The sequence below is a fragment of the Gopherus flavomarginatus genome, chromosome 2 (genome assembly GCF_025201925.1).
Source record: "Gopherus flavomarginatus isolate rGopFla2 chromosome 2, rGopFla2.mat.asm, whole genome shotgun sequence".
Taxonomy (NCBI): Eukaryota; Metazoa; Chordata; order Testudines; family Testudinidae; genus Gopherus; species Gopherus flavomarginatus.
The window spans coordinates 302,916,083-302,942,085 of NC_066618.1; the positions used below are offsets into that span (position 1 = coordinate 302,916,083).

General features: G+C 47.4%; 1 protein-coding gene and 1 long non-coding RNA gene across 4 annotated transcripts in view; one reads left to right on the forward strand and one right to left on the reverse strand.

Annotated features, from left to right (window-relative positions):
• The window catches only part of IQANK1 (IQ motif and ankyrin repeat containing 1), a 184,822-nt gene that overhangs the window by 25,326 nt on the left and 133,493 nt on the right, over positions 1 to 26,003 (reverse strand). For all 3 annotated transcript variants that reach the window (XM_050939360.1, XM_050939359.1, XM_050939358.1), the window contains 4 exons: positions 11,376 to 11,484; positions 5,351 to 5,447; positions 3,861 to 3,995; positions 3,281 to 3,409 (listed from right to left, as the gene is read on the reverse strand). In XM_050939360.1, coding sequence (XP_050795317.1) covers positions 3,281 to 3,409; positions 3,861 to 3,995; positions 5,351 to 5,447; positions 11,376 to 11,484 — 470 coding nt within the window. The remainder of the gene's footprint in view (positions 1 to 3,280; positions 3,410 to 3,860; positions 3,996 to 5,350; positions 5,448 to 11,375; positions 11,485 to 26,003) is intronic.
• On the forward strand, positions 1,110 to 25,008 carry LOC127044520 (uncharacterized). The gene is made up of 2 exons (XR_007772524.1): positions 1,110 to 1,165; positions 24,549 to 25,008. It is a non-coding gene; the product is annotated as an uncharacterized LOC127044520 (long non-coding RNA).

Here is a 26,003-nt window from a genome sequence, read left to right on the forward strand (position 1 = left end):
TTGACAAAACGCAAAGAAGGTACCAGTGCAAGATTTCTAAAGATAGCTACAGCGCTCGAACCAAGATTTAAGAATCTGAAGTGCCTTCCAAAATCTGAGAGGTATGAGGTGTGGAGCATGCTTTCAGAAGTCTTAAAAGAGCAACACTCCGATGTGGAACCTACAGAACCCGAACCACGAAAAAAAAGACAATCTTCTGCTAGTGACATCGTACTCAGATGATGAAAATAAACATGCATCAGGCTGCACTGCTTTGGATCGTTATCGAGCAGAACCCATCATCAGCATGGATGCATGTCCTCTGGAACGGTGGTTGAAGCATAAAGGGACATGTGAATCTTTAGTGCATCTGACACAAATATCTTGCAACACCAGCTACAACAATGCCATGTAAACACCTGTTGTCACTTTCAGGTGACATTGTAAACAAGAAGTGGGCAGCATTATCTCCTGCAAATGTAAACAAACTTGTTTGAGCGATTGGCTGAACAAGAAGTAGGACTGAGTGAACTTGTAGGCTGTAAAGTTTTATATCATTTTATTTTTGAATGCAGTTATTTTAGGTACATAACTCTACATTTCTAAGTTCAATTTTAATGATAAAGAGATTGCACTACAGAACTTGTATTAAGTGAATTGAAAAATACTATTGTTTTTACTGTGCAAATATTTATAATAAATAAAGTGATCACTGTACACTTTGTATTCTGTGTTGTGTTGTAATTGAAATCAATATATTTGAAAATGTAGAAAACATCCAAAAATATTTATAAAAATGGTATTCTGTTATTGTTTAACAGCATGATTCATTGTGATTTTTTAAAATCACTTAACAGCCCTAAAATTAATTTGAGTTTAAGGTCCATGTTCTTTCTGGCTCTCCGCTTCAAACCCTGGCAATGGGAACACTTCTGAGGAACATGTCCCTCTCCTATGCAGCACATACACTTTGTGTGGCCGTCCATTATAGAGAAGGCAGCTCCACAGGAGACACACCACTTAAACCCGGGTGAACCAGGCATAAGGATGAGGATGTACCTTCCCTGAGGTGAAGGAGGGGAAACAGGAGAAAGAACTAATACATTTTTTTTTGTTGTTGTTCGTTTTAGGAGGAAGAAACAGAAAAGGGAAAGTAAGGAACTAACAACTATGAGAAGAAAAACAGGTAAGATACTATCTAAATAACATGGGCTCTGCTAAGTGTTCTGTTCCAGACTGCAGGTGATCGAGGGGGAACTGAGGGTGGTCGGACCACACAGCACTATATATACGACACATGCATAGTGCAAGAGAGGGGAGGTGTGCATGTGCGGTCTGACGGGCACTGCTATTGAAGATCTCTGATTCCAGATGTAAAGGCACTGTCGCACCTACAGTGGAGCACCCAAGAGGACATCACTCAAAGAAGAATTCTCAAATAGTATTACAAGCAGCTCCAAGAGTTCTTCCATTAATTCCTTCAGCATCTTGGGGTGAATACCATCAGGCCCTGCTGACTACAATACATTCAAACTAGTCAGAAGACTTCTGACATGTTATTTGCTTATCCTGATCTGCATCCCTTCCCCTTTATTGTCTATGATAACATCGTTGGTTGTCTGGGCACATTATTTTCATGTGTGAAGACTGAAGCAAAGGAGGCATTGAGCAGCTCTGCTTTCCTATCATCGTCCATTACCAGCTGACCATCTCTGATCATTCTTTTTTGTCTGACATATTATAGAGACCCTTCTACATATCGGGACCATGATATTCCCTGTGCCCAGAACATTGACAATACATCCTATAAGCTATTAGGGGAATGTCATAAATATAGAGAGAAGGGTAGCATAAAATCCCTCCTTGGCAACTGTACTGAATCATCTTACCCGTAAGGAGTTAAGTAGGTCAAAATAACCTAGTTAGCACCTGACCAGAAGGACCAATGAGGAAAGAAGAGACTTTCAGATCTGGAGGAAGAAGATTTTGTTTGCTCTCTCTTGGTTGTTCCCTCTCCGGATGGAGAGAGAAGCCAAGCAGGTACAACATCTCCTGAAAATATACCTGGAATAATCCATCTAAAATCACAGAAATTGTAAGTAGGCAAGGAAATGCGTTAGGTTATCTTTCATTTTAGCTTGTGAGTTGTCCAATGCTACAGAGGTAGTTTTATTCCTGTTTTTGTAACTGTGAAACTGAGTCAGAGGGGAATCCTCTGTGTTTTAAATATTTTTATTTATCCTGTAAAATTACCTTCCATCCTGATTTTGCAGGTGTGATTCTTTTACTTTTTACTTTTTAAATAAGGTTCTTCTTTTAAGAACCTGATTGATTTTCAGTGTCCTGAAGACAAAGGGTCTGGTCTGTACTCACATTGCTAAGGCAATTGGTTGGTATATTATTCTCAAGCCTCCCCAGGAAAGGGGGTGAAAGGGTTTGGGGGGATAGGGATTCCAAGTGACCCTTCCCTGAAATTTCATGTAAATCACTTGGTGGTGGCAGCAATACCATCCGAGGACAAGAAAAGGAATTTGTGCCTTGGGGAAGATTTTAACCTAAGCTGGTAGAATATATATTTAGGGGGTCTTTCATGCGGATCCCCACATCTGTACCCCAGAGTTCAGAGGCGGGGGTGGGGAACCCTGACAGGGAAGCTGATGGTTTTGGCTCTCAAGAGACATGGCAGCGATTTGAGCTTACGATTATGAGAGAGCCCATTTACTGGATGTCTCTGGTACAGTGACAAAACAGTTAACAATGTTGAAATTAAAAAAATCATTATTAGGTTTCAGAGTCAAAGGCAGCCTTGATTGAATAGTGCAGTTCACACACCTGATTGGGCATCAAGAGAGGGATTTGCAGAAAACTTTACTTAGGGTGCAGGAATTTCTCACACCCTACCCTGGATTGTTATGGGCCACAGTTGAGGTGACAGTCTCATCCTCAGGCTTGAAAAGGATAAATATTCCAGCAATCTTTTGGCCTTTCCCTAGAATTATAAGGGGAGAAGGCCAAAGGGCTGGAGGTGCCAGTCCCTCATCCCTAGGTATCTACAGCTAGATATTTATTTGGCCCTGGCCCTCATAACATTAGTATCTGAGAATGGTGGTAAATAGGGCTCTGGGGTAGAGGTCCTCAGCCTTCTCCCTGGCTTCCCAGGCTGGGAGGGGACAGGGCTGATATAGGGTGTAGGAATATGCCATTCCCTTGGCCCCAGTCTGGGAGAGAAATGGGTTTAGTTGGAAGAGGTTCCATTTCTCCATTGAAGATCATGGAGTTTACCATACCCACAAATTCTTACCTTTCATTCTGCAATATCTGCTTGCTCAGAATTGCCTCTGCCAGTCCAGACTGTATTCCCTCCAACTGCCTCTTCACAGCATCAAACATGTTCACTTCCATCATGTCAAACACCACTGGCTTTCCATACCTAAGGATAGAGGTCTGAATGGTTGATCATATGTACTACAGGACAGTCCAAGGTCCTTGATACAAAAGATAGACAAAACAATCTCTGTCTCTCTCTCTCTCTCTCTCCCTCTCAATAATGATGGGTCTCAAGCATTACATGTATGGGCAGCCTTCCCTTTAGCACAATGTGGGAAGGGGACTGAGGAGAAAAGGCCCCTCATGCAGGCAGCAGTCTCTTTCATGAATAAAGACCAGAAGTGCTAACTGTGATGGAAGTGCAGCTACTGGAAGTGCAGGGTTGGCAGAGGGTATCAAAAAGCAACTCACTCCCTCACAGCCACATGCACTACCAGCTAATGGTTTTATTCATCCAGCTCACTATGCACACTCTGAGATCATCAGGAACACCAACCTATGCTGTGTCCAAGCCTACCATCCTGCCCTCCCATTCCTGGTACTCTTCCACCTACCGGAGGGCCCCCAGCAAGGCCAGTCGAATGGTCTCCATGTTCATATCGTTTGGGTTCAGTGTATTCAAGTAATTTGTGTCTCGATACCGCAGGAAAGTTGCAGCCTGTCCAGATGGATCAATGATCAATGGCCATCTGTATGTAAAGATGAGACAAACACTCATCATTAGCAGGGACAGGGAACTAAGCATTTGAATGAGAGCTGAAAGACCTAACACCAAAACCCAATACAACCAGCAAATATTCCCCCCACCTGCTGGAGAACTAGCAACAACCAGACACTTCCCCCAGCCCCTCATGTAGGATCCTGGTGTTACCCTGGAATTTGACATTCCTGTGTGTAGCCCAGAACTTGACAGTACTGCAGTAAGCAATTTTGTATGTTCAGTCACTGCCAGCTGAAAACCAAACATCACATCGCTGGGAATAATCTGAGGCCTTTGTGAGAAACGGTCAGACAGCTGCATACTTGCAGTTTGTTAATCAGAATGGGAGGGTGGGACAGAAAGTTATGGATGAGAGGGAGTGAAGAGCGACCTTGGTTTTAGGTGCCCCTGGCGTATTGTTATTATGGCTAAGGAAATGTTTTGAGATAATGAGTAGTTTGCTGAAATTAGGAGAATTGGTGACCCAGTAGAAATTATGATACTGACCCAGTAGGAGTCACTGTAGGTTATGTGCTTTGTTAGAGATAGCTATAAAAGACTAGGTAAAAATAAATACCCCTGAGCAGTCCAAGGGAGCTTTTCTTTGGGTAAGAAGCTGACATCTAAACTCCTTGTCAGCTGGACAGAAAGAGGGCCCCTGGAAGCCTGGCCGGTGATCACCTGAAACTATCTCAGACTGTGGGTAACTATGTCTGGGATGTCTTAAACCGTGTGTGTGTGTGTGCGCTTAATATCTAATAAATAGTAGTTTCAGATAAGAACACACTTGCTTGTATCAATCATTTATCAGATGGAAGCACTGTGTTCCCATTGATTTATTCCTGACACTGCCTGGAGAGAAACAGTTAAGTTACCTTTGCTTTGGGTTCTGAGAAACCCCAGGTGACACTGGTGGCACCAAGGAGATGATCCCTCCTTAAAAACCTTCTTCTTATGCAATTCCTAGAAGTGAGTCTAAAATAAAGCCACTCTATATGTCTATCCCTCCTTTGGGTTTCCCTCCTCTTCTCCATTTTTCTCTCTTTCTTTAGGTTGTAAGGTGATCAGGGAATACAATAATTTTGTGTCTTGTACCACAGCTGAGCAGATTTCATGCATTTAACAAATAAATAATAGGATTGTTAATACCAACAATAAAAGGGCCTTCTGCACTATGGGGTATAATGGTACTAGTCCAACAGCCCACTACATCTAGGTCAGCCCCTTTGCGAAGGCTTCTTCCTTGGTGTTGAGGGAGGCAGCATTATTGTGAAGCCATTTCTGCTGGATACAAACATGGCAGCAAGGGTGATATCTGTATGACCATTGTCTTTTCTAACTCACCGTCCATCTGAATGGATTTTGCCTCCCATATCCTTCAATAGCACATCATCAAGCTCTGGTATGGAGCACTTCAGCCCTTGGAATTCATCCCCCACCCCTAGTAAAGGATAGTGAAAACACTGAATAGCATTATCTAGTCTACACAAAACACAGCAAGAACATTAATGTTGAATGGTTAAGCGCTTCCAAGAAAAGTGGCGCAAGCCCCCTCAGTAGAAACTATTACTGATTTTTGTATTACCATTCTGCCACTTCCCTTGGAAGATGAGTCCATAGCCTAATAACACTCACAGTCAGGAACATTTCCCAGATATTAACCTAACTTCTCCCTTTCTTAATTTCATTCTATTGCCCGAAGTATACCTGCTTGGACTACTCTAAACATTTCTTCTTCCTCCTTGGTGTTTATGCCCTTTGGAGATTTGAATCTTCATAGACACATAGATTATAAAGCCAGAAAAGAACATTGGAATCATCTAATCTGACTTTCTGCATAATATAGGCCATGGAACATCACCCAGTAACTGTTGCATAAAGGCCAGTAACTTCTATTCTGCATGTAAATACTTACAGACTGTGATCAAATCTGCTATTTGGGTTCTCATAGTGGGATTTAAGGGCCTACACTGGATATTTGAGCTCAAATACAAGATTTAAGCACCAGATGTAGGTGACAAGGTTTGAAAATATGCTTAGGACTATAAAAGACACAACAACAAAGTTGTATTGTATCCTCCACCCCAGACAAAGTCTCTCGTGGGCCAGAGGCTGCTCACAAGCAAGGTATCTCCAGCAACATACCTGAGGTCAAATAGGGCAGAGCAGCACTGACCTCCTCTCAGTTCCCTCTTATAGACTTTAAGGTCAGAAGGGACCATTATGATCATCTAGTCTGACCTCCTGCACAATGCAGGCCACAGAATCTCACCCACCCACTCCTGTAACAAACCTCTAACCTATGTCTGAGTTATTGAAGGCCTCAAATTGTGGTTTGAAGACCTCAAGCTGCCGAGAATCCTCCAGCAAGTGACCCATGCCCCATGCTGCAGAGGAAGGCGAAAAACCTCCAGGGCCTCTGCCAATCTGCCCTGGAGGAAAATTCCTTCCCGATCCCAAATATGGCGATCAGTTAAACCCTGAGCATGTGGGCAAGACTCACCAGCCAGACACCCAGGAAAGAATTCTCTGTAGTAACTCAGATCCCATCCCATCACAGACCACTGGGCTTATTTACCTGCTGATAATCAAAGATCAATTGCCAAATTAATTGCCAAAATTAGGCTATCCCATCGTACCATCCCCTCAATAAACTTATCAAGCTTAGTCTTATAACCAGATATGTCTTTTGCCCCAACTACTCCCCTTGGAAGGCTGTTCCAGAACTTCAGTCCTCTAATGGTTCGAAACCTTCATCTAATTTCAAGTCTAAACTTCCTAGTATCCAGTTTATATCCACTTGCTCTTGTGTCCACATTGGTACTAAGCTTAAATAATTCCTCTCTCTCCCTAATATTTATCCCTCTGATATATTTATAAAGAGCAATCATATCCCCCCCTCAGCCTTCTTTTGGTTAGGCTAAACAAGCCAAGCTCCTTGAGCCTCCTTTCATAAGACAGGTTTTCCATTCCTCGGATCATCCTAGTAGCCCGTCTCTGAACCTGTTCCAGTTTGAACTCATCCTTCTTAAACATGGGAGACCAGAACTGCACACAGTATTCCAGATGAGGTCTCACCAGTGCCTTGTATAATGGTACTAACACCTTATCTTTGCTGGAAATACCTCGCCTGAAGCATCCCAAGACCACATGAGCTTTTTTCACAGCCATATCACATTGGCTGCTCATAGTAATCCTGTGATCAACCAATACTCCGAGGTCCTTCTCCTCCTCTGTTACTTGCAGCTGATGAATCCCCAATTTATAACTAAAATTCTTGTTATTAATCCCTAAATGCATGACCTTGCATTTTTCACTATTAAATTTCATCTTATTACTATTACTCCAGTTTACAAGGTCATCCAGATCTTCCTGTATGATATCCCGGTCCTTCTCTGTGTTAGCAATACCTCTCCCAGCTTTATGACATCTGCAAACTTTATTAGCACATTCCCATTTTTTGTGCCAAGGTCAGTAATAAAAAGATTAAATAAGATTGGTCCCCAAACCGATCCCTGAGGAACTCCACTAGTAACCTCCCTCCAGCCTGACAGTTCACCCTTCAGTATGACCCGTTGGAGTCTCCCCTTTAAGCAGTTCCTTATCCACCTTTCAGTTTTCATATTCATCTCCATCTTTTCCAATTTAACTAATAATTCCCCATGTGGAACCGTATCAAATGCCTTACTGAAATCAAAGTAAATTAGATCCACTGCATTTCCTTTGTCTAAAAAAATCTGTTACCTTCTCAAAGAAGGAGATCAGGTTCGTTTGGCATGATCGACCTTTTGTAAAACCATGTTGTATTTTGTCCCAATTACCACTGACATCAATGTCCTTAACTACTTTCTCCTACAAATTTTTTTCTAAACCTTACATACTACAGATGTCAAACTAACATGCCTATAGTTACTTGGATCACTTTTTTTCCCTTTCTTAAAAATAGGAACTGTGTTAGCAATTCTCCAGTCGTGCGGTACAACCCCTGAGTTTACTGATTCATGAAAAATTCTTGCTAAAGGGCTTGCAATTTCATGTGCCAGTTCCTTTAATATGCTTGGATGAAGATTATCTGGGCCCTCCGATTTTGTCCCATTAAGCTGTTTGAGTTTGGCTTCTACCTCAGATGTAGTAATATCTACCTCCATAACCTCATTCCCATTTGTCATCCTACCATTATCCCTAAGCTCCTCATTAGCCTCATAAAAGACTGAGGCAAAGTATTTGTTTAGATATTGGGCCATGCCTAGATTATCCTTAACCTCCATTCCATCCTCAGTGTTTAGCGGTCCCACTTCTTTCTTTGTTTTCTTCTTATTTATATGGCTATAGAACCTTTTACTATTGGTTTTAATTCCCTTTGCAAGTCCAACTCTACATGGCTTTTGGCCTTTCTCACTTTATCCCTACATGTTCTGACCTCAATAAGGTAGCTTTCCTTGCTAATCCTTCCCATCTTCCACTCCTTGTAGGCTTTCTGCTTTTTCTTAATCACTTCTCTGAGATGCTTGCTCATCAAGCTTGGTCTAAAACTCTTGCCTATGATTTTTTTCCCCTTTCTTGGGATGCAGGCTTCTGATAGTTTCTGCAACTTTGACTTGAAGTAATTCCAAGCCTCCTCCGCCTTTAGATCCACAAGTTCTTCAAAAAGTTAGCCCTTTTGAAATAAAAAACCCTAGTCCCAGATCTATTTTTCTTTATCCTTCCATCTAGTTTTAACTGAATTAGCTCATGATCACTCGAACCAAGGTTGTCCCCTACAACCATTTCTTCTATGAGGTCCTCACTACTCACCAAAACCAAACCTAAAATGGCATCCCCTCTTGTTGGTTCTTCAACTACTTGGTGAAGAAATCCATCAGCTATCACATCCAGAATATTCTGAGCCCTATTATTATTACTAGCACTTGTCCTCCAGTCTATATCTGGGAAGTTAAAGTCTCCCATGATCACACAATTCCCATTAGTGTTTACTTCCTTAAAAACATTAAAGAGGTCTCTATCCATATCCAAATCAGATCCCGGCGGTCTGTAGCACACCCCAAGCACTATCTCAAGGGAGGCTCTAGTAGCCTTCTTTCCCAATGTGATTTTTGCCCAGACAGACTCAGTCTTATCCATTCCATCACTTCCTATTTCTTTACAGTTAACCTCATCCTTGATATACAATGCTACTCCACCACCTTTGCCTTTATTTCTGTCTTTCCTAAACAGCACATAGCCTTCAATACCTGTACTCCAGTCATGACTACTATTCCACCATGTTTCTGTGATCCGTATAATATCCAGTTTTACTTCCTGCACCAGTAGCTCTAGTTCCTCCATTTTGTTGCCTGTGCTCCTTGCATTAGTGTACAGACATCTTAATTTTTGCTGTTTGGCTTCACTGACATTCTTTACCCAGTTAGGCACAGACATTCTACCACCAGTATCACCTATTAGACTGGTATCTACACTACCCTTCCTCCTTATGTCCATTCTTCTGCCTACGGCTGTATCCTCTCTTACTTTGTTTTCTTCCCTCTCAATGTTAAATTCTGGTGTGGAGATTACCTGGACATCTCCCAACCATCTCCCCCAAATTCCTAGTTTAAAGCTCTCTTAATCAGTTGTGCTAGCCTGCATCCTAGAAGTCTATTTCCCCCCTTACTCAGGCGAAGTCCATACCGAGAGAACAGTCCTCTGTCCATGAATGCTTCCCAGTGGCTGTACATCTCAAAGACCTCCTTATAGCACCGCTGCCTGAGCCATCTGTTGATCGCCGTAATCTTGTCACACCTTTGTTACCCTTCTCTAGGAACAGGCAGAATCCCACTGAAGATCACCTGAGCCTCAATTTCCTTAAGCGTCATCCCTAGTCTGGCATAGTCTCCCTTGATATGTTCTAGCGAGAATCTAGCCGTATCATTCGTTCCCACATGAAGGACAATCAGCGGATTCTTTCCCGCTCCCATTAGGATCCTTTTCAGCCTCAGGTCCACATCCCGTATCTTAGCACCCGGCAGACAGCACACCCTTCTGTTCTCCCAATCAGCTCTAGTTACAAGCCTGTCTATTCTTCTCAGTAAGGAGTCCCCAGTCATGTAGACCTGCCTTTTCCTGGTGACAGTGTGATTCTCCGATCTATCCCCTGCTCCCACTGGCTGTAAGTCCTCTCAATTCTTATTCACCCTTGCAATCCTCCGCAACCAATCCCGTATCCTCCTGGGGCCCATATTTGGTGTTGTCTCCATTGACTCTTCCCCTCTTCCTGTAGGACTAGCTGCTCTTCTCTTCTTCCTTGCCCTCTCACCTTCATTGACCACCTGCTGTGCCCCTTCTTCATTTTCCAACTCTGAAAAGTTGTTCCTGAGTTCTGTTTCTCCTTCACTGGTCCGTCTCTTCCTCTGCCTGGTTCTCTTAGTCACATGCTTCCACCGTCCACTTTCCTCACCGAGCAGTCTCCCCTCAGAATTCTTTGGTCCTGCTTCCATCTGCAAGTCTAAGCTTCTCCCTTCAGCCTCCTTAAATCTTTGCTCCATCATCTGCTCGGATCCCCTTCTAAACTCTACCAGAGTTTCCACCTCCATCTCCAGTCCTCGGATCTTTTCTTCTACTAGCTCTGTCAGGCGGCATTTCATGAAGACAAAGCTCTTTTCAGGTACCCCCTCCAGGATCATGTACATGCTGCAGCTTCCACATCCAGTCATCCTCATTGTGTCTTTCACTGCTGCCTCTGTATCGGTGATAGCCTTCCCACCTGAAACCTGTTAATCCAAGAAACACAAACCAAAACAAACCCCCAACAGGCACCAGAACAACGCCCACTCCCTTCACTAGCCTGTCAGTTCCTTTGCCTCGGTCTCTAAGTCTCCCCTCCAAACTCCCCATTTACAGCTCTGTTTGCTGGCTCCTGTGCCGTTGCAGCTGTCTATGCCACTGCCTGCCTGGCTGGCTACCTTTATAGGACCCCTAAGCAGAGAAGCCCCGCCCCCTAATCAGGGCTCAGCTTCTCTCCCAGCATACTGCCCCACCACCCATAGTGTTAAGTTCTATCTTACTCCTATCTGTCCACTGTCTCTAAGTTTACCATCATTTTTTCTAACAGTTTTAGTCTTAGTAATTAATATAGTTAATTTATGAAGTGTCTTGTACCCAGCTGGCAGGATCTTGGGGATCTTTTTGTTCTGACTAGAGGCTCATTGTAGAGGAACTGTCCTACCTGGTCAAAAGATTTCAATCTCATATTCACAGAGCACGTGCACACCATGAATAGGATCCATATGAACAAAGACTCAAAGAACTATAGATACACCTGGGTCCTGATCAAGAACCTCCCTCTTCCCCCAATCTAACTATCAAGCAGTTCATGACCAAGGCCTAAACCTACCTTCCTGAGTCTGTTCTCGCAACCTGAGCCTGGCCAGGGACAGTTTCTCCTCTGCTTTCTCAGCAGCCAGACGTAGAGTCTCCACCAACGTCTCTGCATCACCAATTGCCTGAAGTAAGGAAATACATTAGGACAAGTTTCAGTGTGGTAGCCGTGTTAGTCTGTATCAGCAAAAAGAATGAGGACTCCTTGTGGCACCCTAAAGACTAACAAATTTATTTGGGCATAAGTTTTCGTGGGCTAAAACCCACTTCATTGGATGCATGATAATAGCCCACCTTAATTGATGAATCTCATTATAGCTGGTATGGCAACACCCATTTTTTCATGTTCTCTGTGAATATATATATCTTCCTACTGTACTTTCCACTGTATGCATCCAATGAAGTGGGTTTTAGCCCATGAAAGCTTATGCCCAAATAAATGTGTTAGTTTCTAAGGTGTCACAAGTATTCCTCATTCTTTTTGCATTAGGAACAGTTTTTCATAGATTTTAAGGCCAAATGGGACTATTGGCTCATTTAATCTGAACTCTTGTATAGAACAGGCCATAGAGTTTCATTCCAGTATCGATCTCACCAATACTGTATACAGAAATAAAATCACCACCCTACTTTTACTCACTACTTCCCTATACACCTAAGGATTGCATTAGACTCTTTTGCCACAGCATCACACCGGGAGCCCATGTTCAGTTGCTTGTCCATTGTGACCCTTAAATCTTTTTCAGAGTCACTAATATCCGGGATACAATCCCCCATTCTGTAATAGGGGCTGCTTTGTTTCTAGAGATATGACCTTCCATTTGTCTTTGTTATAACATTTTGTTTGAATGGGCCCAGTTTACCAAGCAATCCACTTCACTCCATATGACTACGTCATTATTTACCACTCTACTAATCTTTGTATCATCCACAAATCTAATCAGTATTATTGGTAGTCTATCCCTGGTGATGATAACAATATTGTCATAGTTCTCATATATGGCTATGCATATGACTCTGAATCCTGATGCATAGAGTCAACCGCACTGAGGGCACAGGAAGTCTGTATTTATGATGTTTGATTATGCAGCTCTGTGGTGCCTTTCACTTGCAGTCTGGAGATAATTTCATGATTCTTCAGATTATCCTTGAAGTGCTTATACGGACAACGCTTCTTTCTTTTGCCCTGACTCAGTTCCCCAAACAAGATCTGTTTTTGGAGACAGCGGTTTTCCATTCTGATGACAAGCCCGGTCCACCTAAGTTATGTTCTTCTTCGAGTTATTGCTCATATCCATTCCAGTTAGGTTAGGTGCGTGCCGCGCATGCACGTTCGTCGGAAACTTTTTACCCTAGCAACTCCAGTGGGCCGGCAGGTCGCCCCCTAGAGTGGCGCCGCCATGGCACTCGATATATACCCCTGCCGGCCCACCCGCTCCTCAGTTCCTTCTTACCGCCGTGTCGGTCGTTGGAACAGTGGAGCGTGGCATAGCTGTCCTCCACGTCCCTAGCTCTCCTTCATCTTTACAGTTCATACTTGTAGATAGTTGTAAATAATTGTAAAAATATAGTTAGTTATTGTTGTTTGTATATAGTTGTATAGTTATTAGCGGGTTTGGGCTGTAGCCCTTCCCGGCACCCAGCACCGGGCCCATGCCTGGTTCACCGGGGTTCAAGCAATGCTCGGCCTGTAAAAAGCCGATGCCGACCAGCGACCCCCACGACGCTTGCCTAAAGTGCCTGGGGGAATTGCACATTTCGGACAAGTGCCGCATTTGCAAGGCTTTTAAGCCTAGGACAAAAAAGGAGAGGGACCAAAGATTAAGGACTCTCCTAATGGAAGCGGCACTTAATCTGGTAACCTCAACACAGATTGCCGCCTCCACGCCGGCACCGGAAAGACACCCCGGCATCGACCTTCCCCGGCACCGGGACCCGAGACAAGGCCTTCGAAGTCTGTGACTCCATCCGTGCAAACTCGAGCGGAGCGCCCGGCGCCTACCTCGGCCGCGGCACCATCAGCAGGGATTCCGTCGACTCCGGGCCCTGGAGGTCCGTCGAGTCCGGTCCCTCCTAGTTCCCCTGTAAAATCTGGGGTTGCGCTATTGGTCCCATCGACGCCAGAGACTTTCGCTTCGGTGCGGGACCTGATTGCTCTTACAGAGCCTACCCAGCCTCAACCCCCGGTACGGGTCGTATCCAGAGGCAAGCCGGCGATGATGTGAGCGCCGTCTCTGGACTCACCCAGCCGGCACCGATCGCCGTCGAGGTCCCAATACCACGGACGCTCTCGCTCCAGGCTCCGCTCGCAGTCCCGGCACCGCTCCCATCGGCGGTACTGGTCGCACTCGCGGCGCCGGTCATCCTCCAGACAGTCCCGCTATTCCCGGCACCGGTCTGGATCAAGTCCCCGCTACCGGCGCCGAGATTCTAGGAGCTGTTCCCGGCGGCGATCAGCACCCCGGTCGACCTCCCGGCACCGAGCTGGTGGCAGGTCCTGGTCCCGGTCGACCTCCTGGCACCGAGTTGGAGGCAGGTCCCGGTCCCGATCCTGGCACCAGTATGATTCCCGGTACCGGTCCCCGGCACCGAGAAGATCTTCGGCGTCGAGACCAAGAGAACCCTACCAGCCGCGTTCGGCCCCTCCATGGCCTTCCAGACAGCCGTCTGTCTTGTCGCAGACAGACAGTGTGTATGCGATAGACACAGACAGACCCGCGGCCCTCTTTCAGGACCCTCCTCCGCAGGATCAGGGACCGCAGCAGTGGGGTTTCTGGACACCTTGGGCGTACCATCAAGCCCAGGGCCCTCAACAAATTCCTCCTCAGCCTGCGACGGCTGAGCACAGGGTGCCAGAGGCTTCGCTATCTCGCCCTCCTCCTTCTGCGGCGGGCGAAGACAGGTTCAACCAGCAAGACCCTGAGCTCCCTCCGGAGTCAGAGGCGCGGGTTCAGACAGAGCCTCCCGTGGACACTCTTTTACCAGGGGTCTCCTCATTGTCCTCTCCCAATGAGGCAGTGGCGGGCACAGCATCGTCCAGCCCTCCCCCACTCGACCTCAGGGCGCACCAGGACCTCCTCAGGCGCGTAGCGCAGAACTTAAACTTGCAAGCTGAGGAGGTCTCCGAAATCGAAGATCTCGTGGTGAGCATCCTCTCAGCAGATGCTCCCACCAGGGTCGCCCTGCCTTTTATCAGGACTATCCAGGCCAATGGCAATACCATCTGGCAGTCGCCGGCCTCCATCCCTCTTGCTGCACGCGGGGTGGAGCGTAAATATATGGCTCCCTCCAGAGGTTATGAGTACCTCCATGTGCACCCGACACCGTGCTCCCTCGTCGTGCAGTCGGTGAACGAGAGGGAGTGTCACAGACAAGAGGCCCCAGCACCCAAGTCCAAGGAGGCGAGGCGTATGGACCTGTTAGGCCGGAAGGTCTACTCAGCGGGCGCCCTCCAACTGAGGGTCTCCAACCAGCAAGTCCTCCTTAGCCGCTACGCCTATAACTCCTGGGTGGCAGCGGATAAGTTTAAGGAGCTGTTGCCTCAGGATGCGCGTCAAGAATTTGCGGCAATTCTTGAAGAGGGCAAGAAGGTCGCAAGAACTTCGTTGCAGGCATCCTTGGACGCAGCAGACTCGGCCGCTCAAACTCTGGCTTCAGGGGTTACAATGTGCCGCATCTCCTGGCTTCAGGTTTCTGGCCTTCCGCCGGAGCTCCAATATACCATCCAGGACCTCCCGTTCGAAGGTCAGGGCCTGTTTTCGGAGAAGACGGACCCCAGGCTGAAAAGCCTAAAGGACAATCGGGTCACCATGCGCTCCCTAGGGATGCACACGCCCGGGACACAGCGCAGACCCTTCCGGCCGCAACAACAACAGCAGCGACGGCCGTACCTCCAGTACCGCCAGCGCAGGACCTCAATAGGCGCCGTGGCAGAAATGACAGGTGCAGACAGTCGGGCAACCAGGGGGGGCAGAATCAGGGCTCCTCCAAAGCCCCACCTGGGCCCAAACCTTCGTTTTGAAGGTGCGCCTGAGGACACTGTACCAGTTTTCCCCGTGGATCCTTCCCCCCCGTTTTCCAACCGCCTTTCGTTTTTCCTCCAGGCGTGGACCCAAATAACATCCAACCGTTGGGTCTTACGCACTGTGCAAACGGGTTACCGTCTGCAATTTACTTCTCACCCTCCCTCCCGCCCCCCACCCTTCTCCCTCTTCAGGGACCCCTCTCACGAGCAATTCCTCCGTCAGGAGGTGCAGACGCTCCTCGACAAAGGAGCCATAGAGGCGGTTCCGGAGAATGAGAAGGGCAAGGGGTTTTATTCCCGCTACTTTCTGATCCCCAAGGCCAAAGGAGGCCTCAGACCTATTCTCGACCTGCAGGAACTCAACAAACATATGGTGAAGTTGAAATTCCGCATGGTATCTCTGGGTACCATTATCCCATCTCTGGATCCTGGAGACTGGTACGCCGCCCTTGACATGCAGGACGCTTATTTTCATATAGCCATTTTGCCGCAACACAGATGTTTCCTTCGGTTCGTGGTCGACCGCCACCATTACCAATTTGCGGTCCTCCTGTTTGGCCTCTCCACGGCCCTGAGGGTATTCACAAAATGCATGGCAGTCGTCGTCGCACATCTTCGGCGCAGCCGCATTTATGTGTTCCCTTACATCGACGACTGGCTGATTCGAGGCACATCAGAGCTACAGGTCCGCAACCACGTCCACACGATCAGCGGACTCTTTGCTACCTTGGGCCTCATTATCAGCGTGGACAAGTCCACTATGCTCCCCACGCAGAGGATAGAGTTCATCGGGGCCATTCTGGACTCCACCTTGGCTAGGGCCCTGCTGCCGTTGCCCAGGTTCCAGTCGCTGTCGGCCATCATTCGGCGCCTACAGGCGGCCCCCATGACCTCTATAAGGACATGCCTAACCCTCTTAGGCCACATGGCCGCCAGCACATTTGTGACAGGTTATGCGCGGCTCCGCATGAGGCCTCTCCAGTCTTGGCTCATCGCGCAGTACCGGCCGGCCAGACATTCGCTGGATGCGATTATCACCATCCCCCAGGAGGTACTGGATTCCCTCCGGTGATGGCTAGACCAGTCCGTCGTGTGTGTGGGCCTCCCGTTTCATCCGCCCCAACCCTCGGTATCCCTAACAACGGATGCCTCAGACCTGGGCTGGGGGACCCACCTTGGAGCCGTGAGGACACAGGGCCTGTGGTCCCCTCAGGAAGTGGCCCTCCACATCAACATACGGGAGTTGAGAGTGGTCTGCCTTGCTTGCCAAGCGTTCTCCCATCAGCTTCGAGGTCGCTGTGTCGCGGTATTCACCGACAGCACGACGACCATGTACTATGTGAACAAGCAGGGCGGCACGAGATCCTCTCCCCTATGTCAGGAGGCGTTGCGGCTCTGGGACTTTTGTATAGCCCACTCCATTCACCTCATGGCTTTCTTCCTCCCCGGAGTACGGAACACGCTGGCAGACCATCTGAGCAGATCCTTCCTTTCACACGAATGGTCCCTTCGCCCGGACGTCGCCCTCTCACTCTTCCAGAGGTGGGGTTGTCCCCGGGTGGACCTCTTCGCGTCCAGGGGGAACAGAAAATGCCAGACATTCTGCTCCTTTCAGGGCCGGGAGCCAGGGTCGGTAGCGGACGCCTTCCTTATCCCGTGGACGGCCCACCTGTTCTATGCGTTCCCTCCGTTCCCGCTGGTCCACAAGGTCCTTCTGAAGGTGCGCAGGGACAGGGCCCACTTGATTATGATAGCTCCAGCGTGGCCCAGACAGCATTGGTATCCCATGTTACTGGACCTGTCCATAGCCGACCCAGTCCCCCTGCCCCTTCTTCTGGACCTGATCACCCAGGACCACGGCAGGCTCTGTCACCCAGACCTCCAGTCCCTGCACCTCACGGCGTCGCTCCTGCGTGGCTGATCAGGTCGGAATTACGGTGCTCTACCTCGGTACGTCAAGTACTCCTGAGCAGCAGGAAGCCTTCCACTAGAGCGATGTACTCGGCCAAGTGGAAGCGTTTCTCCAGTTGGTGCACGGAGAGGGGTTTCCTCCCTGTAGAGGTTTCTATCGCCAATATTCTAGACTACATCTGGTCCCTCAAGCAGCAGGGCCTGGCGATATCGTCCCTTTGGGTTCACCTGGCAGCTATCTCCACCTTTCATCCGGGGGGAGATGGCCGTTCGGTTTTCTCTCACCCTACGGTGACTAGATTTCTGAAGGGACTAGAACGTCTCTACCCCCAGGTTCGACCCCCTGCACCTACCTGGGTTCTCAACCTGGTTCTGACTTGGCTCATGGGCCCTCCTTTTGAGCCGTTAGCGACTTGCTCCCTGCTCTCTCTCTCCTGGAAGACTGCTTTCCTGGTGGCCATCACTTCAGCCAGACGGGTGTCAGAACTCCGGGCCCTCACGGTAGATCCCCCGTATATGGTCTTCCATAAAGACAAGGTGCAGCTGAGTCTGCACCCTGCCTTTCTCCCCAAGGTGGTCTCAGCTTTTCACATCAACCAGGAGATCTTCCTCCCTGTCTTTTTCCCAAAGCCCCATTCGTCCCGCAGGGAGCAACAACTCCACTCGCTTGATGTCCGTCGGGCACTCGCGTTTTATGTGGAGAGGACCAAACCGTTCCGCAAATCCCCCCAGCTCTTCGTGGCAGTAGCGGACCGAGTCAAGGGGCTTCCCATTTCCTCACAGAGGTTTTCCTCGTGGGTAACGTCCTGTATCAGGACCTGTTATGACTTGGCTCACACCCCTACGGGCCGTGTGACTGCGCACTCTACCAGGGCGCAGGCGTCATCGCTGGCTTTCCTTGCCCGCGTGCCCATCCAGGAGATCTGTAGGGTGGCGACCTGGTCCTCTGTCCACACCTTTGCTTCCCATTACGCCCTGGTCCAGCAGTCCAGAAATGACGCGGCCTTCGGCTCTGCAGTGCTCCATGCCGCGACTTCTCACTCTGACCCCATCGCCTAGGTAAGGCTTGGGATTCACCTAACTGGAATGGATATGAGCAATCACTTGAAGAAGAAAAGACGGTTACTCACCTTTGTAACTGTTGTTCTTCGAGATGTGTTGCTCATATCCATTCCACACCCGCCCTCCTTCCCCACTGTCGGAGTAGCCGGCAAGAAGGAACTGAGGAGCGGGTGGGCCGGCACGGGTATATATCGAGCGCCATGACGGCGCCACTCTAGGGGGCGACCTGCCGGCCCACTGGAGTTGCTAGGGTAAAAAGTTTCCGACGAACGTGCACGCACGGCACGCACCTAACCTAACTGGAATGGATATGAGCAACACATCTCAAAGAACAACAGTTACAAAGGTGAGTAACCGTCTTTTCTCAATAAAATTTCCTCAATGCTGGTTGTGTTTTGCTCTCTCAAGGACTTTAATATTCCTGCCAGCAAATGCTCATTATTGAACGGAGGGAGCGCATGTGAAATTGCTCAAGCTGTTAATGTGATGTCTATGAAGAGTCCACGTCTCAGATTCATACAGGAGAGAAGTTAGAACCACTGCACTGTAGATCTTCAATTTGGTGGAGAGATGGATGTTGTGTTGGTTAAGAACTTTTGTTCGAAGTCGACCAAGGGCCTGGCTGGCTTTATTAATTCTGGAGGAGATTTCCTTATCAAGCGAACCGTCACTTGAGATGGTACTGCCCAAATACTTGAACTGATCCACATTTTTCAACTGTGTCCCATGGATGAAGATGGCTGGCACTGGGGTATTGGAATGAAGTGCTGGCTGGAACAAGACTGCTGTCTTCCCGAGACTGATAGTGAGGCTAAAGAGCTGGGATGCTTCAGAAAATCTATCAACGATGACCTGATGTCTATGAGCCATCAAGGCGCAGTCATCTGCAAAAAGCACCTCATCAAGAAGCCTCTCCAGCATCTTGATCTTAGCATTGAGTCTTTGAAGATCAAAGAGGGAGCCACTGAGTCAGTAGCAGATGTATATCCCCTTATCCAAGTCCCTTGTTGCATGGCTGAGAACACAAGCAAAGAACAAGTTGAACAGCACTGTAGCAAGTACAGATCCATGTTCTGCTCTAGACATTTTTCCTGGACCTGCCTTACAACAAAGATCATGTTCATAGTACTACGACCTGGTCTGAAACCACACTGCGCTTCTGGCAGATTCTCCTCAAATATGTTTGCAATGAGTCTGTTCTGTAGAATGCAAGTTAAATCCGTGCTGGGGCCAAAGAAAAGGGTATGCCAGGATTGGTTCAATGAGAACAACAAGTACATCTCCAAACTCCTAAGTGACAAGCAGAAGGCATTTGTTGAATGGCAGAATGAACTCACTTCCATCTCAAAGAAAGATAGGTTTAAGTACCTACAGAGCAAGGCCTAGTCTGAACTAAAGAGAATGCAGGATGAGTGGTGAGAGAGGAAAGCTGCAGAAGTCCAGCATTACGTAGAGACAAACAACGCAAAGATGTTCTTTGACTCTCTCAAAGCAGTCTACGGACCATCTAAATCTGGCACAGCCCCCTTAAAGTCGACAGATGGCACAACCTTCATGAAAGACAAGGAGGGAATCATACAGAGATGGGCTGAATACTACAGTAGTCTATTCAATAGACCATCCACAATCGATCGGTGTGTCCTTGACCATTTACTTGAGAAACCTATCAAAGAGGATCTCAATCTCCCTCCATCAGTTGAGGAAGTTATAAAAGCCATCAAACAACTGAACTCTAGCAAAGCATCTGGAAAGGATGGTATTCCAGCAGAACTGTATAAAGGAGCAGGCCCAAAGGCTATCGAGATGTTTCATGACATCCTGAGTAGCATTTGGGAGGAGGAAGAAATGCCACAAGACTTCAAAGATGCTATTATTGTATCACTGTTCAGAAACAAAGGCAGCAAAGCCGACTGTGGAAACTACAGAGTCACTACTCTCCTCTGTACAGCAGGCAAAATATTAGCTCGCATTCTACTGAAATCAGTAGTGATTTTACAATTATTTCCAGATCATTGTCAAAAATACTGAATAGCATCAGGCCTAGTGCTAATCCCTGCGGAACCTGCTAAAAACACTCCCATTCAATGATGATTCCTCACTGACAACTACTTCTTGAGATTTGTCAGTTAGCCAGTTCTTAATTCATGTGTGCTTTAATGATACTGTATAGGGCCTAAGTATATTACATCTATGTACTTAATGTTTATCAACCAACATGGCTTGGGGGTTACCCTGGGAGGGGAGTGTCATGGTATAATTCCCCACTCTGAACCTTAGCGTCCACAAAAGATGGGGTACCAGCATTAATACCTCTAAGCTCAATTACTAGCTTAGTACTTGTAGTGCTACCACCAACCAGGAATTCCAGTGCCTGGTACACTCTGGTCCCCCCAAAACCTTGCCTGGGGACCCCCAAGACCCAGACTGTCTGGATCTTAACACAAGGAAAGTAAACCCTTTCCCTCACTGTTGCCTCTCCCAGGCTTCCCCTCCCTGGGTTACCCTGGAAGATCACTGTGATTCAAACTCCTTGAATCTTGAAACAGAGAGAAAAATCCACCTTCCCCCCTCCTTCTCTCTCCCCCTCCCAGACTCTCTCTGAGAGAGAAAGTAATCCTAACACAAAGAGAAAATAACCTTTCTCTCCCCCTTCCCTCCTTTCTAACCACCAATTCCCTGGTGGCTCCAGACCCAGTTCTCTGGGGTCTCACCAGAATAAAAAAACAATCAGGTTCTTAAACAAGAAAAGCTTTTAATTAAAGAGGGAAAAACAGTAAAAATTATCTTCGGAAATTTAAGATGGAATATGTTACAGGGTCTTTCAGCTATAGACACTGGGAATACCCTCCCAGCCTAAGTATACAAGTACAAATTAAAATCCTTTCAGCAAAATACATATTTGAACTCCTTCCAGCCAAATACATATTTGCAAATAAAGAAAACAAACATAAGCCTAACTCGCCTTATTTACCTAGTACTCACTATTCTGAACTTATAAGAGCCTGTATCAGAGAAATTGGAGAGAAACCTGGTTGCACGTCTGATCCCTCTGAGCCCCCAGGGTGAACAACCACCAAAAACTAACAGCACACACAAAAACTTCCCTCCCTCAAGATTTGAAAGTATCCTGTCCCCTGATTGGTCCTCTGGTCAGGTGACAGCCAGGCTCACTGATCTTGTTAACTCTTTACAGGCAAAAGAGACATGAAGTACTCCTGTTCTATTAACCCTTCACTATTTGTTTATGACAGCGAGACCTAGAGCAGGGGTACTGCAGAGGGCAGAACACTGAGGTAAAGGGCACTGGGGTCTGGGAGGGATGTGGAGCCTGAGGCAGGCAAGACAGCAGCCAGCAGAGGGTGCGCCTGAGCTGGAGTTGAGCTAATTCCCAAGAGGACCAGCAGGAGGCAGGGGTGGCTCCAGCCCCCAGCACGCCAAACGCGTGCTTGGGGCGGCATGCCGCGGGGGGCGCTCTGCCGGTCGCCGGGAGGGCGGCAGGTGGCTGCGGTGGACTTCCCTCAGGCGTGCCTGCAGAGGGTTCGCTGGTCCTGCGGCTCCGGTGGAGCATCCACAGGCATGCCTGCGGGAGATCCACCGGAGCCGCGGGACCGGCATGCCGCCGTGCTTGGGGCGGCGAAATGGCTAGAGCCGCCCCTGCAGGAGGTGCTGCACTGGTGAATGCAGACCTTGCTACAATACCCCAAATTAAAAAACATAGTAAAAGAACCAAAAGAGTGCCACTGTGGCTAAACAACAAAGTAGGGTCAGTCCTGGGGTCTGGTTTTGTTCAATATCTTCATTAATGATCTGGAGGCTACTCTCAGCAAGTTTGCAGATGACACTAAACTGGGAGGAGTGGTAGATATGCTGGAGGGTAGGGATAGGATATAGAGGGACCCAGGCAAATTAGAGGATTGGGCCAAAAGAAATCTGATGCGGTTCAACAAGGACAAGTGCAGAGTCTTGCACTTAGGACAGAAGAATCCCATGCACTGCTACAGACTAGGGACCGAATGGCTAGGCAGCAGTTCTGCAAAAAAGGACCTAGGGGTTACAGTGGACGAGAAGCTGGATATGAGTCAACAGTGTGCCCTTGTTGCCAAGAAGGCTAATGGCATTTTGGGCTGTATAAGTAGGGGCTTTGCCAGCAGATCGAGGGATGTGATCATTCCCCTCTATTCAACATTGGCGAGGCCTCATCTGGAGTAGTGTGTCCCATTTTGGGTCCCACACTACAAGAAGGATGTGGAAAAATTGGAAAGAGACCAGCGGAGGGAAACAAAAATGATTAGGAGTCTGGAGTACATGACCTATGAGGAGAGGCTGAGGGAATTGGGATTGTTTAGTCTGCAGAAGAGAAGAAGGAGGGGGAATTTGATAGCTGCTTTCAACTACCTGAAAGGGGGTTCCAAAGAAGATGGATCTAGACTGTTCTCAGTGGTAGCAGATGATAGAACAAGGAGTAATGGTCTCAAGTTGCAGTGGGGGAGGTTTAGGTTGGATATTAGGAAAAACTTTTTTACTAGGAGGGTGATGAAGCACTGGAATGGGTTAGCTAGGGAGGTGGTGGAATCTCCTTCCTTAAAGGTTTTTAAGGTCAGGCTTGACAAAGCCCTGACTGTGATGATTTAGTTGGGGATTGGTCCTGCTTTGAGCAGGGGGTTGGACTAGATGACCTCCTGAGGTCCCTTCCAACCCTGATATTCTATGATTCTAAATGATATTAGGTTTTTCTGACAAGACCTAATTTGTTTCCCTTTTAGAATATTGACACAATACAGGCACTCCTTCAGTCTTATAGAATTTCTCCAGTATTACAACTAGTGGAGGGGGTGCCTGCACTGCACTGTTCCTCCAATTAAGAATCAGATTAATAGAGTTTAAGCCCAGAAGGGACCACCAAATTATCTACAGTAGAACCTCAGAGTTACAAACACCTCAGCAATGGAGGTTGTGCAATACTCTGAAATGTCTGTAACTATGAACAAAATGTTTTGGTTGTTCTTTCAAAAGTTTATAACTAAACATTGACTTAATACAGCTTTAAAACTTTACTATGCCAAAAAATGCTGCTTTTAACCATCTTAATTTAAAATGCATCAAGGACAGAAATTTTCCTTACCTTGTCAAAACTTTTTTTTAAAAACGTTCCCTTTATTTTTTTAGTAGTTTATGTTTAACACAATACTGTACTGTATTTACCTTTTTTTTTTTTTTTTAAATCTCTGCTGCTGCCTGATTGCCTGCTTTCGGTTCCAAATAAGGAGTGTGGATGACCAATAAGTTCATAACTCGGGTGTTTGTAATTGAGGTTCTACCGTAGTCTGATCTGTATGTCACAGATCATCAACACCACAAGAATGAATTGAAAGAGATTCCCTATCTGAGCAACTATTAAGTGGGTGGACCTCAGAAGGTCCTCCTTGACTATTAAACTATTACATGTGGGATAGTGAAAAATTCTTTGATGTCTCCAAAGCATTTGGGAGCCATCTCTTCCTCTGACTCACACACAAAGATCAAAAGTCTTTTCTAATCCTACAATAACTTTATTTATGATAGGGTTGCTTCAACTACCCAGAGCTGCTTGGGGTAGTTATTTTGCTATAATAGCTGCAGAAAAGAAGACTGAATTATTTGCTGCAATACTTGAGATGTGCTGTGAAGAACAGGTTCATTTGTCTTATTCTGTAGGTGTTTCATTAGAGTATGAACTAAGGAACTGCAATTTTTATCCTCACAAAGGTCATAGGTTTTTGTTTAAACATTGGTTAGATTGTCTCTATACCATTTCTCTGGGAAAATGCCAGTCTGGACAGCCCAGAAAATTACTGAGATAGAGGTTTAATGACTATCTCGTGTAAGTCACATTCTTATGATAAATGTGATAAATGTCTATCAGGGATGGTCTAGACAGTATTTGGTCCTGCCATGAGGGCAGGGGACTGGACTCGATGACCTCTCGAGGTCCCTTCCAGTCCTAGAGTCTATGAGTCTATGAGTGGTCCCATCTGCATTTCCATTCTAACAATAGTCTCAAGAGGTTGGTGCTTTCCATTTCTTTCAGACCACTTGTGACGAAGTGGGGGTTTTCTTGGGTTTTCTGTGTTTTCCAGGGGGTTGCATGCGGAGGCAGGGGACTCAGTGTCCCTGGGTGTTGCTGATTTGGCGGGGCGGGGGTTGTTGTTGCAGGGGACCAGAGGGGGAGCTTGGGGCCCCGGCCAATGGCCTGGAGGATGGAGACCCCAGTGATCAGTGACCTGGTGACCCGGAGATGCAGCTCAGGAGTCGCAGCCGGTTCTGGGCAGTGGAAGGAAAATGGGCTGTGGAGAGAGGACCCCGGGTGACCTGACCAGCCGGTTCCAGCCAGAGGGGGCCAGAGGAGGGCTGAGAGGAGAGGAGACCCAGGCCTTCCTGTTTACGACTCTGTTTACCTGGAGAGAAGACAATGGACAGAGGCGGGGCTTGGGGCCGGGGATATTGGAGGCCCATCTGGGTAGCAGGGGAGCTCTGGGCTGGAGAGTGGGAGCAGGCAGAGCCCCCCTGGATGCAGGAAGACTGGGATGTGCTGGACTGAGAGAGGTCAGGCCTGAGCCCCAGAGAGTTTCCTGTGCTGTGTTCAACTCTCAATAAACGCTCCTGTTTTATGCTGGCTGAGAGTCGCTCCGGTCTAGAGAACAGGGTTGCATCAACTCCTTCGGGGGTGAGGAGGCCCGGGGAGTCCAGAGCGCGTGGACTCCCTGAGGGGGCCCACGGCAGAGACGGGTGTGCTAAGGCTCAGAGAGGTGCAGCTCCAGGAGGTGGAGGGGCCTGACCCTGAGAGAGAGTGGACCCCCAAGAAGGGCTGTCTCACTGAAAGGGGCACCCCCCACGGACTGCACGGGGCCATGAGTGGGCACGATCTGTGAGTCCATGACACACTACCTTGTCTGTATGTTCCCAAGCCTCATTTACATTCAGGAAGGCAGGAATCACACTTTGCACATTCTGAGAACTTTACCATTAAGCTCTGTGGGACCAAAACTTATCTGCAAGTGCCCCATTATGAGGCTGAGACCAGAGAGTCAGGCCATCATGCTCCAAAGATTGTCCAAGCATATCTGACTACATATTACAATTATGATAATGTGGCAGGGGTTCAACCCCATGTAATTGTCAGAATTCTCAGCGATGACAAATCTTCACACTATATTGTGTGACTGCTACTATATGTGTTTTAGCAAAAATGTTTCCCTGATTGTGAGACTAGGTGCATGAGGTAATATCGTGTATTGGCCCAACTTCTGTTGGTGAGAGCGACTAGCTTTTGAGCTTCCTCACCAACAGAAGCTGGTCTTGTGAAAGTGATTACCTCACCCACCTTGTCTCTCTAGTATTCTGGAACCAACATGGCTACAACAATCCCTGATTGTGATTTAGTTTTGGGAAAGTGAGAGGCATCCAGAACTAATACTCACTTGTCAGCTATGCTGTCCTTGTTCACCTGGAACTCTTCAGCCCATCTTCCTGTGGGGTTGTCATGCTCAGTAAACTCACACAAGTAGGAATATGCAGCTCCCACTTCAAGAAATTAAGGTTACTTATGTGTAACAAGAGTTCTTCAAGATAATCCTGTGCATATTCACACTCTTCATTCCCCTTCTTCAT